The following is a 12,335-nucleotide window of genomic DNA, read 5'->3' as shown; positions in this document are numbered from 1 at the left end:
CTGAATGAAATTATTTTGCTTGGAAAGTCTTATGCCAACACGAAATCTTTCAAAGCAGTGTATTTTTAATGTCTATTTGCCTGGCTTTGTGTACCTCCTCATTGTAACCATGATTTTAGTTTTTTAAAAGCTGAGACATTTAAAAATATATTTTCTTTTTCTGTGGCAATCAACATATTATGCCACATATACTGCTGATAAAGCTCAACTTGAACCTGGAATATTCCTTTAATGTCATGGACGGTTGGGTCTTCACCAGAGGCTAATGGATGTCTTGGTCTCCATCTTATGAGGACTTTGGAGTCTCCACATACTCTTTAGCTGCATTAAAAATGCAAACTCCCTGTAGACTAACAGTTATTTGTCATCTGCAGGCCATCTGACCAAGTTTTGGTTCAGGGTGGTGGTGTGTCAGCCGGCTAATTTCACCTCAGGCTTACCGTCTCCATCTGGCTGCTGATGATCAGAGTCAAAGCTATAAAGGGTAGCAGGCCTGCAGGGTACAGAGCATTGATTTGCACATTTCACTCATTGTTTTGCACATTTCACTCATTGTTTAGGCTGTTCTTTCAGACTCTAACTGAGTTTAATGTGGCTTTGTTTAGAAGGCAACCACAACCCACTATCTTTCCCTAATAATCACTTTGCGATAGGTTATACTCACTAAACCTCTCTACTAAAAATGTTCTGGTCATATTTAACCCCTAATCAATAAAGGGGTAGGATTAAATAAGCTTATGCTTCTTCCTACTCCTTTTCGGACATGTATATGTTAATATTGTTTTGTTTCTTGTTTATTATTGTTATCTTGTTTTTATTATTTGTATTATCGTATTATTTTTACATGTTCGAAATAAAGTTTTTCATTCATTCAAAAAAAAATAAAAAATACAACAAATATGAAATTGTATTTTGCATAAATAAAAATGAAGCCAACATTTAGGACCATAGAGCTTTTTTGCAGTGACATTATTTTCACAAAGGAACAGGAAGAGTTATGCTCAGTCGACTGCATTTGTGACATAATGTTGATATAAGTGTAATTTTGACTCGTCCATTCTTTTCTTTAAAAAAAGCAAAAATCTGGGTTACAGTGAGTCACTTACAATGGAAGTGAATGAGGCCAATTTTTGGAGGGTTTAAAGGCAGAAATGTGAATCTTATAATTTTATAAAAGCACTAACATTAATTCCTTTGTTAAAACTTGTGTAATATTTGAGCTGTAAAGTTGTTTAAATAGTCATTTTTATGGTTGTTTTAGGCTTTTAGGGTTTACAACGTTGGGTTGTCATGGCAATACAGTTGTAAATTGGATATAACTTTACATCGAAAATGTTAGTAAGTGTTTCTATAACATTAAAACCATGTTAACATGCATATTGTGGCTATACCTTAAAACAGTGAGTATTTAAACGTTTACAGATTGGCCCCATTCACTTCCACTGTAAGTGTCTCACTGTAACCCAGATATTTTCATTTTTTGAAAGAAAAGGAGGAATGAGTGTAAATACTATTTTATTTTTTTTGGTAATTAACATTATGCTGTTGATTAAGCTTAACCCCCACCCCCACCCCCACCCCCACCCCTGCGCAATTCTATGGTTTATAAATACGTTATAATTAAAGTAATATATCATATTTGCCATGTTATAGAAATAAGAATACCATTTATGACCATATTTTGTTGTATTGCGGTTGAGTGCAGATGAACGTAGCCGTCATGAAAATGATGTCACAATGCAAAAAAGGTCTTAATGGCCCTAAAACAACTTTTGGTGTAAAATTGGACCAGTACATTTTCTTGATAGGTTTCGTAAGAGTCACCCCACTATGTCTTGTCAAATAAAAGAGACAAAAGCTCCCCAAAATCTATTTTGTTATCATTTCATTTGTGTTATTTTTGGCTTTCAATTTACAGTAGTTCTTCCTCCAGTATTGCTTTTTGTGCTAGAAATTCAAGATGTAATCTGTTACATTTATTGTTGTATATCACGAGCCAGTGACAGCATGTGTTAAATTGTGTTAGGACAGCAGAGGATGTTTCCTAATTTGACCCCGAATATTCTATTGTACGGTCATGTCCTGACACACTAATGCTCTATTTATAGGGCACTGTGAATGTCCATACTGCATTGAATTATGGAACACTGCCTACAGCTGTCGTGCAGTGTTACTTTGCATAAACAACACTTTTTAATACATTGTGCATTATGCATGATACAACATTTAACTGAAATCTGTGTGTCAGTTGTTCTCAATCATATGCCTATTTGAAGAGAGCTAGTCAGCTCTGAGTTAAAGGTACTTTAAATGATCATTTTTGAAATACCATAAATTAAATGTCACTACAAACCTAACAGATATCACTGAAATTGTGTCTTGAGAATCCATTCTCACAGCTTCTAATCTTGTGATTCACCTCAGAGCAGGTTGATTTGGTTTATGTCTTGGAACACTAATAAATATGGAAATCAATTTCAGAACCAAGAGAGCTTGGTTAGCAGGCACTATTGCACTCTATAGGCTTTAGTTACATCACAGCCATGAAGTATGATTTGTTGTTTGCTTGTTGGTTGCAGGGAAAAGGCACATTCTTGTTCTAGAGATTGTTTGATTGGTAAAAAATCTGTAGTGCAATATGAGTCTTCAATATTGCCATAATGTTTTCCTGGAAGAGAAAGACTACATTTAAAATTAAAAGTCTAATGTTTGGCAACATTAAGGAGTACACTAGCATATAGATGGACCCAATGGACCACAAGACAGAAAACTCATTTGTTTTTATCTTTCATTGTTTACACCTGAGTTAACTGTTTACATCATGGGGTGGCTGTGGCTCAGGTGGTAGAGTGGATCGGCTACCAATCACAGGGTTGGTGGTTCGATTCACGGCCCGCACGACTCCACATGCCGAAGTGTCCTTGGGCAAGACACTGAACCCCAAGTTGCTCCCAATGGCAGGCTAGCGCCTTGTATGGCAGCTCTGTCGTCATTGGTGTGTGAATGTGTGTGCGAATGGGTGCATGAGACACAGTGTAAAGCGCTTTGGTAACCTCTAAGGTTAAAAAAAAGCGCTATATAAGTGCAGACCATTTACCATTTACCATCTTTCTCAGGTTAGTAAGCTGGAGAGGGAGAAGTCTCAGGAGGTTCGTCATGAGCAGCACAAGTCAACGGTGGTGGTGACCGAATTAAAAGCCAAACTGCACGAAGAGAAACTTCGGGAGCTGCACAGTGTCCGGGAGACACTCCTTCGCCAACATGAGTCTGAAATGGTGCGGGTCATTAAGATCAAAGATGGAGAGATCCAGAGACTCCAGGCGCTTGTTAGTGCCCTCAGAGATGGATCCACCGATAAGGTACCAAAAAAATCCAGTTTACAGTTCCCTAAAATCCATAGAATGTTGTACCAGGACTGGGGAAAATATCGTTTTATCGATCAAATGCAATATACATTTGAATGATGGCAATATCTATCATTGATCTTTTACCCTCATGCGCAACTCTCTATGAGTAAATCACATGCATATGTGACCAAATTTCACTCTTTGCGACTGAAAATGTCTGGGAATGCCACTGACTGGTATATTGTTCACCAGTGATCGAGTCGTATATTGGTGAAGTTTAGTACCATGATCGTTTCACTGAGTAATGAGAGTATAATTTTGGTCAGACTTGTTCTGTGTAATGTGCGCAAATGATTGGACCTCTTAATGCTTTTTGATGAAGTAAGGTGCATTTTAATTACCACAGAAGCACGTCAAATCTATTACCAAAACGCGGAATGAGACGTTTTTGTCTGCAATCGCTCTTCGTGTGGATTTCAAAGCGGTGCAGGCGTTGATGCCCTGACGCGAATCGTGAACGCAGCTTCACGATTGCTGTAGCAAAGTGGATAGCCACAGCCTACCGGTAGATTGCATACGATTTCAGTTTAACACATTTAATGCCCATTGCAATGAAAATGGAACCTATGGGAAGACTAGTTCTTTCAATTAGTCAAACTTGGGGAAACATTTAATATTACTTGAAATGGAGCAATTTTAGTCCATTTCTATCTGTAATAATGTGGAGAAAAAAAAATCCTCTATATAATTAATAGCATTACCTGCGAGAGCTATTTGAGATACACAAATGAATCAGAAATGAATAAAGAGCTTGTGAATAGGAATCATATCGAATCGGGAAATCAGCATCAATATCCAGCCTGCGGATATTAGCTAACCAGAACTAACAAGTATGTTGATTTAGGAACATTTCCGATAAGCATTACTTTGTTGTGCAAATGTACTAATAACAAAATAAATAACAAATTCCACAGTATGTGGTTTGAGTTTTGCCTCACTTTAACTTGTATATACTGAAATCTGAATTTCTGAACATATGTCCAGACCCTGTGGTTTCTATGGTGTTGCAGGTGAAGACCGCACTGATGGCAGAGTCACGAGATGAGGCCAGGAGGAGTTTCGAAGGCGAGCGCATTCGACTGCAGCAGGAGATTACCGAGCTGAAGGGGGTGAAAAGGCACATGGAGGATGCATTAAGTGTGGCTGTACAAGCCGACAAGACCAAAGCTGCTGAGATCCGGAGTGTGTACCATCTACACCAGGAGGAAATCAACCGCATCAAGAGAGAGTGTGAAAGAGAGATCCGCAGACTGGTGCGTAATACTGTTTCAGTGAATACACAATTAATCAAGATATTAATCTGTTAGTTAAATGTTCAGCTGGGTATATTGTGTTTCCCTGTAGACTCATATTTGGTGTCAGCCGATATTTAAAGTTCTGAGCTTCTAACACAAAGTGTACAGGTTGAAAGCAGCACTTACCCAAGGCTGCTCCATAGGGACTGAATGTGATGTGCAGTTAGTGTGCTGAATAAAAAATCTGGCAGGGCTTCACTCGGTTCACACAGAAAACTGCATAGGTTTTTGCCATGATGGGAACTTTGCTATATTTGACAGGAATCTGTACTTTTGTTCCCTATTGTAATTTGGAGCAAGGAATGATTAAAGGTTAAGTTTCGGTTTCTTCTACTAGTAAACTGGTTTGTATTTATACTGGAGGAGCTTATTTTGTTACATTCCAATTGCATTCAATTTGAATTCAAATCACTTTCAATTCACACTTAGTTCATTTTTAGTTCATATTCAATTCACATTTAATTCCTGCTTTATATTTAGCCTTAATTGTAGGGCTGCCCCCTGATAGTCCACCAAACGTTAGTCAATGAGAAGAGTCTTGGTCGACCAAGTTTTGTTTGGTCGGTTGGTCGCAGGAAAAAAATACTACACAGGAAACCGACGAACTGGTTTTACCACTGGTTGGACGCTAGGTGGTACTATGGGTTAATTGTCATTAAGCAGGGGAAGAAACCTTGATTTAAAACTTTGAACTTTATTTTTTATTTATTTTAACTAAAATTCTAATGAAACTGGAAGAAGATTAAGTGCAATTAAAATGTGTGTTGTTCAACTTTTTGAAAGATGGCTTTAAAACAGTTGTGCATGGCAACATCACTCTAGCAAAGAACCTACTTCATCTGTGCATTCTCTACTGGTTGGGTATTTAATTGTCCAGGAAAATACATCATGTGTGTTAATAAATTTGTTTTGTTCCCTCCTTCAGGATATATATACACTACCGGTCAAAAGTTTTGAAACACTTGACTGAAATGTTTCTCATGATCTTAAATGTTTTTTTATTTTTTTAAATCTTTAAAATTAGTTTTGTAGACATAAATACAATTGTGCCACCATATTAATTTATTTCATTATAAAACTAAAAATATATATTTTTTAAATTGATGACTTAGACCAAATAATAAAGAAAAGCAGCCAATAAGAGCCCAACATAGATGGGAACTCCTTTAATACTGTTTAAAAGCATCCCAGGGTGATTCCTCAAGAAGTTGGTTCAGAAAATGTCAAGAGTACATGTCTGCAAATTCTAGGCAAAGGGGGACTACTTTTAAGATGGTAAAATATAACAATTTTGATTTATTTTGTATTTTGTTTAGTCACAACATAATTTGCATAGTATTGCGTAGTTTTGATGACTTTACTATTATTCTAAAATGTGAAGAAAAAAAATTATATTAAAGAATGAGTGTGTTTCTAAACTTTTGACCGTGTGTGTGTGTGTGTGTGTGTGTGTGTGTGTGTGTGTTTTTGTGATTTACGAGGACAATTTTGTAAGTTACAAATTAGTAATTACAAGGGTATTATGCTATAAATGTGATTTATGAGGACATTTCTAGTGTCCCCATAATTCAAATCGCTTAAAAATCATACTAAACAATGTTTTATTGAAAAAGTAAAAATGCAGAAGGTTTTCTGTGAGGGTTAGGTTTAGGGGTTGTGTTAGGTTTAGAGGATAGAATCTATAGTTTGTACAGTATAAAAGTCATTATGTCTATGGAAAGTCCTCATAATGATAGGTAGACCAACATGTGTGTGTGTGTGTGTGTGTGTGTGTGTGTGTGTGTGTGTGTGTGTGTGTGTGTGTGTGTGTGTGTGTGTGTGTGTGTGTGTGTGTGTGTGTACGTATATATCTCACCATATCCAATTACATCAGCAACCCCCGGGCTAAGGGATCATTGAATATTCTTGCTTTAGTGATTTTGCATTGAAAAGTAAATTAATTTATTTAAAAAACTAAAATCAAATACATTTCTAAATTGAAATTGCACTCCAAACGAAACGAAAAAGCTATTAAAATAACGAAGAGATAAAAAAAAATTATATAAGTAACCTTCCGTTTACCATCAGGCAAGTCTCCGACTAAACATGCAGGCTGAAAATTACTTTCACAAATGAAGACATAAAAACAATTATAAATGTAAAAATTATAATTATAATGATGGTAATAATCACTGAAATATAAATCATGGTTTGAGGTGATCGTGTTTATGTTTTAATCACAGATGTATAGGCTGCAGAGTTGGTCACAATAAACTGCTCTGTGGAAATAAAGCGAACTGAACTCAAAAGCACCTCCTGAGCTGAGATGTCTGAGGTTATTTGCAGCACTCATAGACGATACTGTTCTTGCAAAACAAAAAAGAGTTAGAACCTTTTACATGTTCCACGAGACTGCACGCCTCCATTAAAAACAGCGTGTCATACATGCGCATAGACACTTTTCTCTCATCTGTTCTTAATAATATAATAATCTTTGGTTCTTCAAGCGCGTATCTGTGTGTCTATGGACAAATTATTTGTATTATTAATTTGATGATAATAATAATAGCCTATAATAATAATAATAATAATACGATAATAATGATTTAATACATTAATGGGAAAATGAGCCAAATATCGTCTTGAAAGGCATCAGCTATTGGTGATCACTCTGACCATTATCGATCTCCGAGGTCACCTTCTGTCGGCACAAACCTAATGAGCATTTCTCTCTATAAATGAACAAAATGTTCAGACAGTCTCCTTACTGGATTTTCCGACACATTCAGAATCATTACTGCTTTTGCCGGTGTCGCTGGGGCTAACTTCGTGCGTGCGCTTGTAAAATTCATATTTTAAAGGCTCAGTATTATGGTTTAGTATTTCTCTGTAATGTAGAACAGTGTTAGCAATGTTACTTATAACATTCTCTCTCAACCCTGGAACTCAAACCATTTTCTGATGCCCCCCAAAATATATATTTAATTAATTCAATTAATATCATAAACAACTAGTTGACTAATGGCTTAAACTAATGCCTACTAGTCAACTAGGAAGATCTTTGGTCGGGGGGCAGCCCTACTTAATTGTGTATATCAAAATGGCAGTGTGTGTTCCCGAGTGTGCATGACTGCAATATAAAGTGAAGCTGCTTTCTTCCCTTATAGTGCCTTTGTGGTCTGGGCTTGTTGCCATCTGCTTTTCCTGGAGCATGAAAATATCACTGCAGTCCGTGCCCACTTGTATTGAGTGTTCTTCACTAACAATATCCCTTCAGTAAATAAGAGAAATACTGTGGAAAACAGGCTTGAGTCACACCTCTGAATGATATGTCTAGATGTGGACCGGATTGCTTTATGTAATTCACACATGAGAACATTGAAGTAACATGGAGTAATGCAGAAATACATAGCGTGATATGTCTTATACAAGTCAAGACGTTGACAAAAACTTCAACTCTGGGGCATTTTTGGGCTACCGCCTGCGATTTTTCACACTCAAATTTAAAAGCCATTTACACATACTGGGGTTTAATTGTTTCTCGAATATCTCGGCCTCTGAGTGGACTAGAAGTTCAGTCTAGGTGTCATTAGAAAGCTGAGATCCTCCCCATTGTATCATCAATAGTCGATAACATATATTACTAATGATTTGTTTAGCATGCTTGGCATATTTTTCTGGACATCTAAGATCAAACATTGTCAAGTAAAAAATGGCAAAAGCAGATATAACATTTTTAGCTATTTGGGGCTTACAGCAGCAGTGATCGGCACATAAATGAGAAGTTTGTATTTGATGTCTTACAAAAATCATATTTCATAAATAAAGGGTCTTTTAAGACACAAAAAGGGAATTTAAATTGAGTTGTTTATGGATGCAGAGTGTGCATGTGAGGTATGCTTGTATTGGCCATTTTTCAAAGGCTTTGTTTTTCAAAGGTTATTATAAAACATGACACTCATGTTATGCATTTGGTATGAATAATGTTGTACGATGATATTAATAATTTTTCAGTTTGCATCCAACAATTTCTAAATAAAAAGAACATTATTGAAATCAGTTTGCACCTTTTATTTTAAAATATAAATTCAATTGAATATCAAAAATATTCATTGCCACGTGGTAATTTAACATGTAAACATTTCTTTTCATTGAATTTCATCAAAAATAACTATATTGTGATAAATACAGTTACCCTGATGTAAATGTACTCATACCGTGATACGCAATTTTGATCATACCGCTCACTCCTTTTGATATACATTTTCTGTTGTCTCTGCCTGTCACTAATCCAACATGGTTTCAAAAAAATCATGTTACTATACCTACATTATTGCAGAATGATTTTTACATTGCTCATTGTACGTACCGCAGCACTTTCCTGGTGAAATGAACACTAGAAGTACTACAACAACAATGACTTTGATTCACTTTCACACACATCACAGATAAAATGCAGATGATCAGTTATTTAACACTTTTCAATCTATTCCTCAGACAAAGCTTATAATGACATCTAAACAATTTCAATAAAGTGCATGACTTGTAAGTCGATACATTTGAATGTTGGCATTGCATGACCAACTACGTACAGTTACCAGCTTGCTCAGGATTGATCAAATTGTGCAGTTGCTCAACTGATAGAGCGTTGCAATTGCATTGCAAAGGACTACAGTATGAGTCCTGAAGAGCAACCGAGTGTAATAGAAGCAACACAAAATGAAGTGGTTGCGTTTTTCATCTCACATTTTCTTTTTTATGCACTATACTTTAGGTTTAGGTTTAGGGTAGGGAGATGGGTTTTGTTGGTTTTACACTCAGTAGAGCATTAACCTTAAAAGCATCCTCTGTTTAGGAGAAAATGTGACTCACTTTTAGCCCCACATTGTAAACATTTCACCTTGGAACTGCCGCATTATGTGTAAGGTACCACGTAATATCCTTTAGGAAAAGTGTCACTACAAACAAGTAATTAGCATAAGATCAGCCTGCCCTAAACTCATACCATACCATTTAACTCATTGGACTTATTGAGTAAATGTTACCAGTGTATTATCCTGTGGACTTTGATAGCAGAATGTCTGTATTTTATTGGAGACTTATTGGAGTGCTGTTAAGTATGTTGAAGAGTATTGATCATTGAAGTATTTATTGTTTCACCAGGGCAGGCTTGAAGATGTTAATAGCATAATCACACAGCGAGCAGGGTGGTAGGAAATGCCAAGGTGAAAATAATTTGTAGGTGTGTGCTGCGTGTGTGTGTGTGTGTGTGTGTGTGTATGGGTGCGTGTTTGCTGATACAACTCTTATTTTAATGATTTGATGGGAGTGAGAGACACTGTACTGCTTGTGATTTTAAACGAAAGAGACCTTAAGACCTTGGTTAAATTAAATAAAGGGATTTATTCCACCCTGGGCTGAACTGAAACATCAATCAAATTATTTCTCTCAGTTTATATGTACGAGGAAGGTCTTGAAATAAATACATTGTTGGTAAACTGTCTGAGACAAGTGATGTGGAAAGTGGAGGATACGTTGAATACTGAAATTGTTGGAGGGGCAACTGATGTAATCCACTGGGGAATGTTGGACATCGAAAGGAGGAATTGTGTTTAAATCATGCTGGCACTCCATAAAAAGCTTAATTTGCAAGGGCAAGGCTCCTTGGGTGTAAGAGAAGGATGTAAGAGAATTGTATCATTCCTTGTTTGTTTCCCTGAAGATAGAAAACATTTCCAATTTTTTTTTTAGAAGAAAGTATTTTAAAGTATTTTATTTTTCAAGTGAGAAAACTTGGTGTCTGATTCTCTTCTGTACATAGACTGTATATCTACATTGATCCATCATTTGTAGGTTGATTTCCTTGAAAACTATAAACACTGTGTCTTTTTGGCGCTATAAAACTTCCTGTTATTTTTGAGCAACCCGTCTAGCCCGAAACAACAACATTTACTCAACCAATGGCATGAGGTGGCCATCGGGATTGTTTGTTTGACCAATGGCATGAGGTGGCAATCGGGACTGTTTGTTTGACCAATGGCATGAGGTGGCAATCGGGACCATTTGTTTGACCAATGGCATGAGGTGGCAATCGGGACTGTTTGTTTGACCAATGGCATGAGGTGGCAATCGGGACCGTTTGTTTGACCAATGGCATGAGGTGGCAATCGGGACTGTTTGTTTATGTTTTGAAATAGCAATTATTTATGTATTCCCCAATGAATTAGCAAGTTAAAGTTATAATTCTATTGCCCTATGTCACTGATGCTTTGCCATTGAACTTGTAGAGCATGGAAATAGCAACGTTGTCATTGTAATAAAGTTGTCGAATGCATACATTTAAAGAGGCCCTATTATGCTTTTGGGGATTTTACATTTTCTGTAGTGTGTAATATAGCTGTTTTTGCATGTAAAAGGTCTGCAAAGTTACAAAGCACAAAGTCCACGCAAAAGGGAGTTACTCTCTCCCACAGAAAACACTGTTTCTGAACTGCCTGAAATGCTTGGTTTGCCGTCCAGCCATTACTTCTGTGGTGTAGCTATGTCACTACATTTGCGTTATGTTCGCCTCAGGAATGTGCTGTTTAGGAAGCCTTGGGAGCTGAAACTCTGTTATGGTAAGGGATGTTACATTTACGACACACGCTCTAAGCGGTTGACCAATCACAGCAGACTGGGCCAGCTGACCAATCGGAGCATGTAAACCTATTGTAGTAGAATAAGGGGCGGCTGTGGCTCAGGTGGTAGAGCGGGTTGTCCACTAATCGCAGGGTTGGTGGTTCGATTCCTTGCCCACATGACTCCACATGCTGAAGTGTCCTTGGGCAAGACACTGAACCCCAAGTTGCTCCCAATGGGAGGCTAGCGCCTTGCATGGCAGCTCTGCCATCGTTGGTGTGTGTGAGTGTGTGTGTGTGAATGGGTGAATGAGTCACAGCTAACTGCTATGGTTAAAGTGCAGACCATTTACCATTTACCATTTAGACCCCCAAAATTAAAATTATGAACCTGTAAATGAGCATAATATGGGCGCTTTCACTGCAATGTAATAAAATATATTTAGTAGGGCTGCTTAAAAAAACAAAACAAAAAAAACAGACATTACAAATATTTGTGATCTTCAACAATGCCCAACAGTATAGAGTAGTACAAAAGTGGGGTATAAAATGAAGGTGCTCTATGGTTAATAAATCAACAACAACAACAAAAAACTCCCCTATGATTTTTGACATGGGCCTTCCTCAGAGACTGAACACATAGGGGTGTTTTTCAACTTTTTGTCTACAGCCATATGTTAATAAAGGCTTTTTAATGTATAAAAAGTGCCAGTTATTTTATTTATTTATTTTTAATTATTGCGATCTTCATTTGAACCATCCCAAAATGTTCTATTCTTAAAATCTCGTGTAGTTGCTGTAATGCAGGTACATGCCTAAATCATAAAATACTCTTCGAAATTCCATTAAAAAAAATGTCTCTTGAGTTATTAATGTAAACAGACAATTATGTGAACAGAGGGACACACACACAAAAAAGATTTGTACCAAAATGTCAGAATAGAAGTGTGTAACTACAGACTAATAAAAAAGTGTATAGTAGGCACAATGTACAATGATGCTATACATATCCATGCTGAGCATGATTGGCTCAACAT

General features: G+C 36.8%; 1 protein-coding gene across 19 annotated transcripts in view; it reads left to right on the top strand.

The window, feature by feature from the left end:
- LOC127626429 (janus kinase and microtubule-interacting protein 3-like) overlaps window positions 1-12,335 on the top strand; it is a 67,155-nt gene that overhangs the window by 19,377 nt on the left and 35,443 nt on the right. For all 19 annotated transcript variants that reach the window (XR_007968458.1, XM_052102177.1, XM_052102176.1 and 16 more), the window contains 2 exons: window positions 3,117-3,359; window positions 4,418-4,660. Coding sequence is in view for 18 of the 19 variants with exons in the window: in XM_052102177.1 (XP_051958137.1) it covers window positions 3,117-3,359; window positions 4,418-4,660 (486 nt within the window). In the remaining variant the exon portion in view is untranslated. The remainder of the gene's footprint in view (window positions 1-3,116; window positions 3,360-4,417; window positions 4,661-12,335) is intronic.

This window comes from Xyrauchen texanus, chromosome 33 (assembly GCF_025860055.1).
Source record: "Xyrauchen texanus isolate HMW12.3.18 chromosome 33, RBS_HiC_50CHRs, whole genome shotgun sequence".
Lineage (NCBI taxonomy): Eukaryota > Metazoa > Chordata > Actinopteri > Cypriniformes > Catostomidae > Xyrauchen > Xyrauchen texanus.
This window is presented reverse-complemented; position numbering and strand designations above follow the sequence as displayed.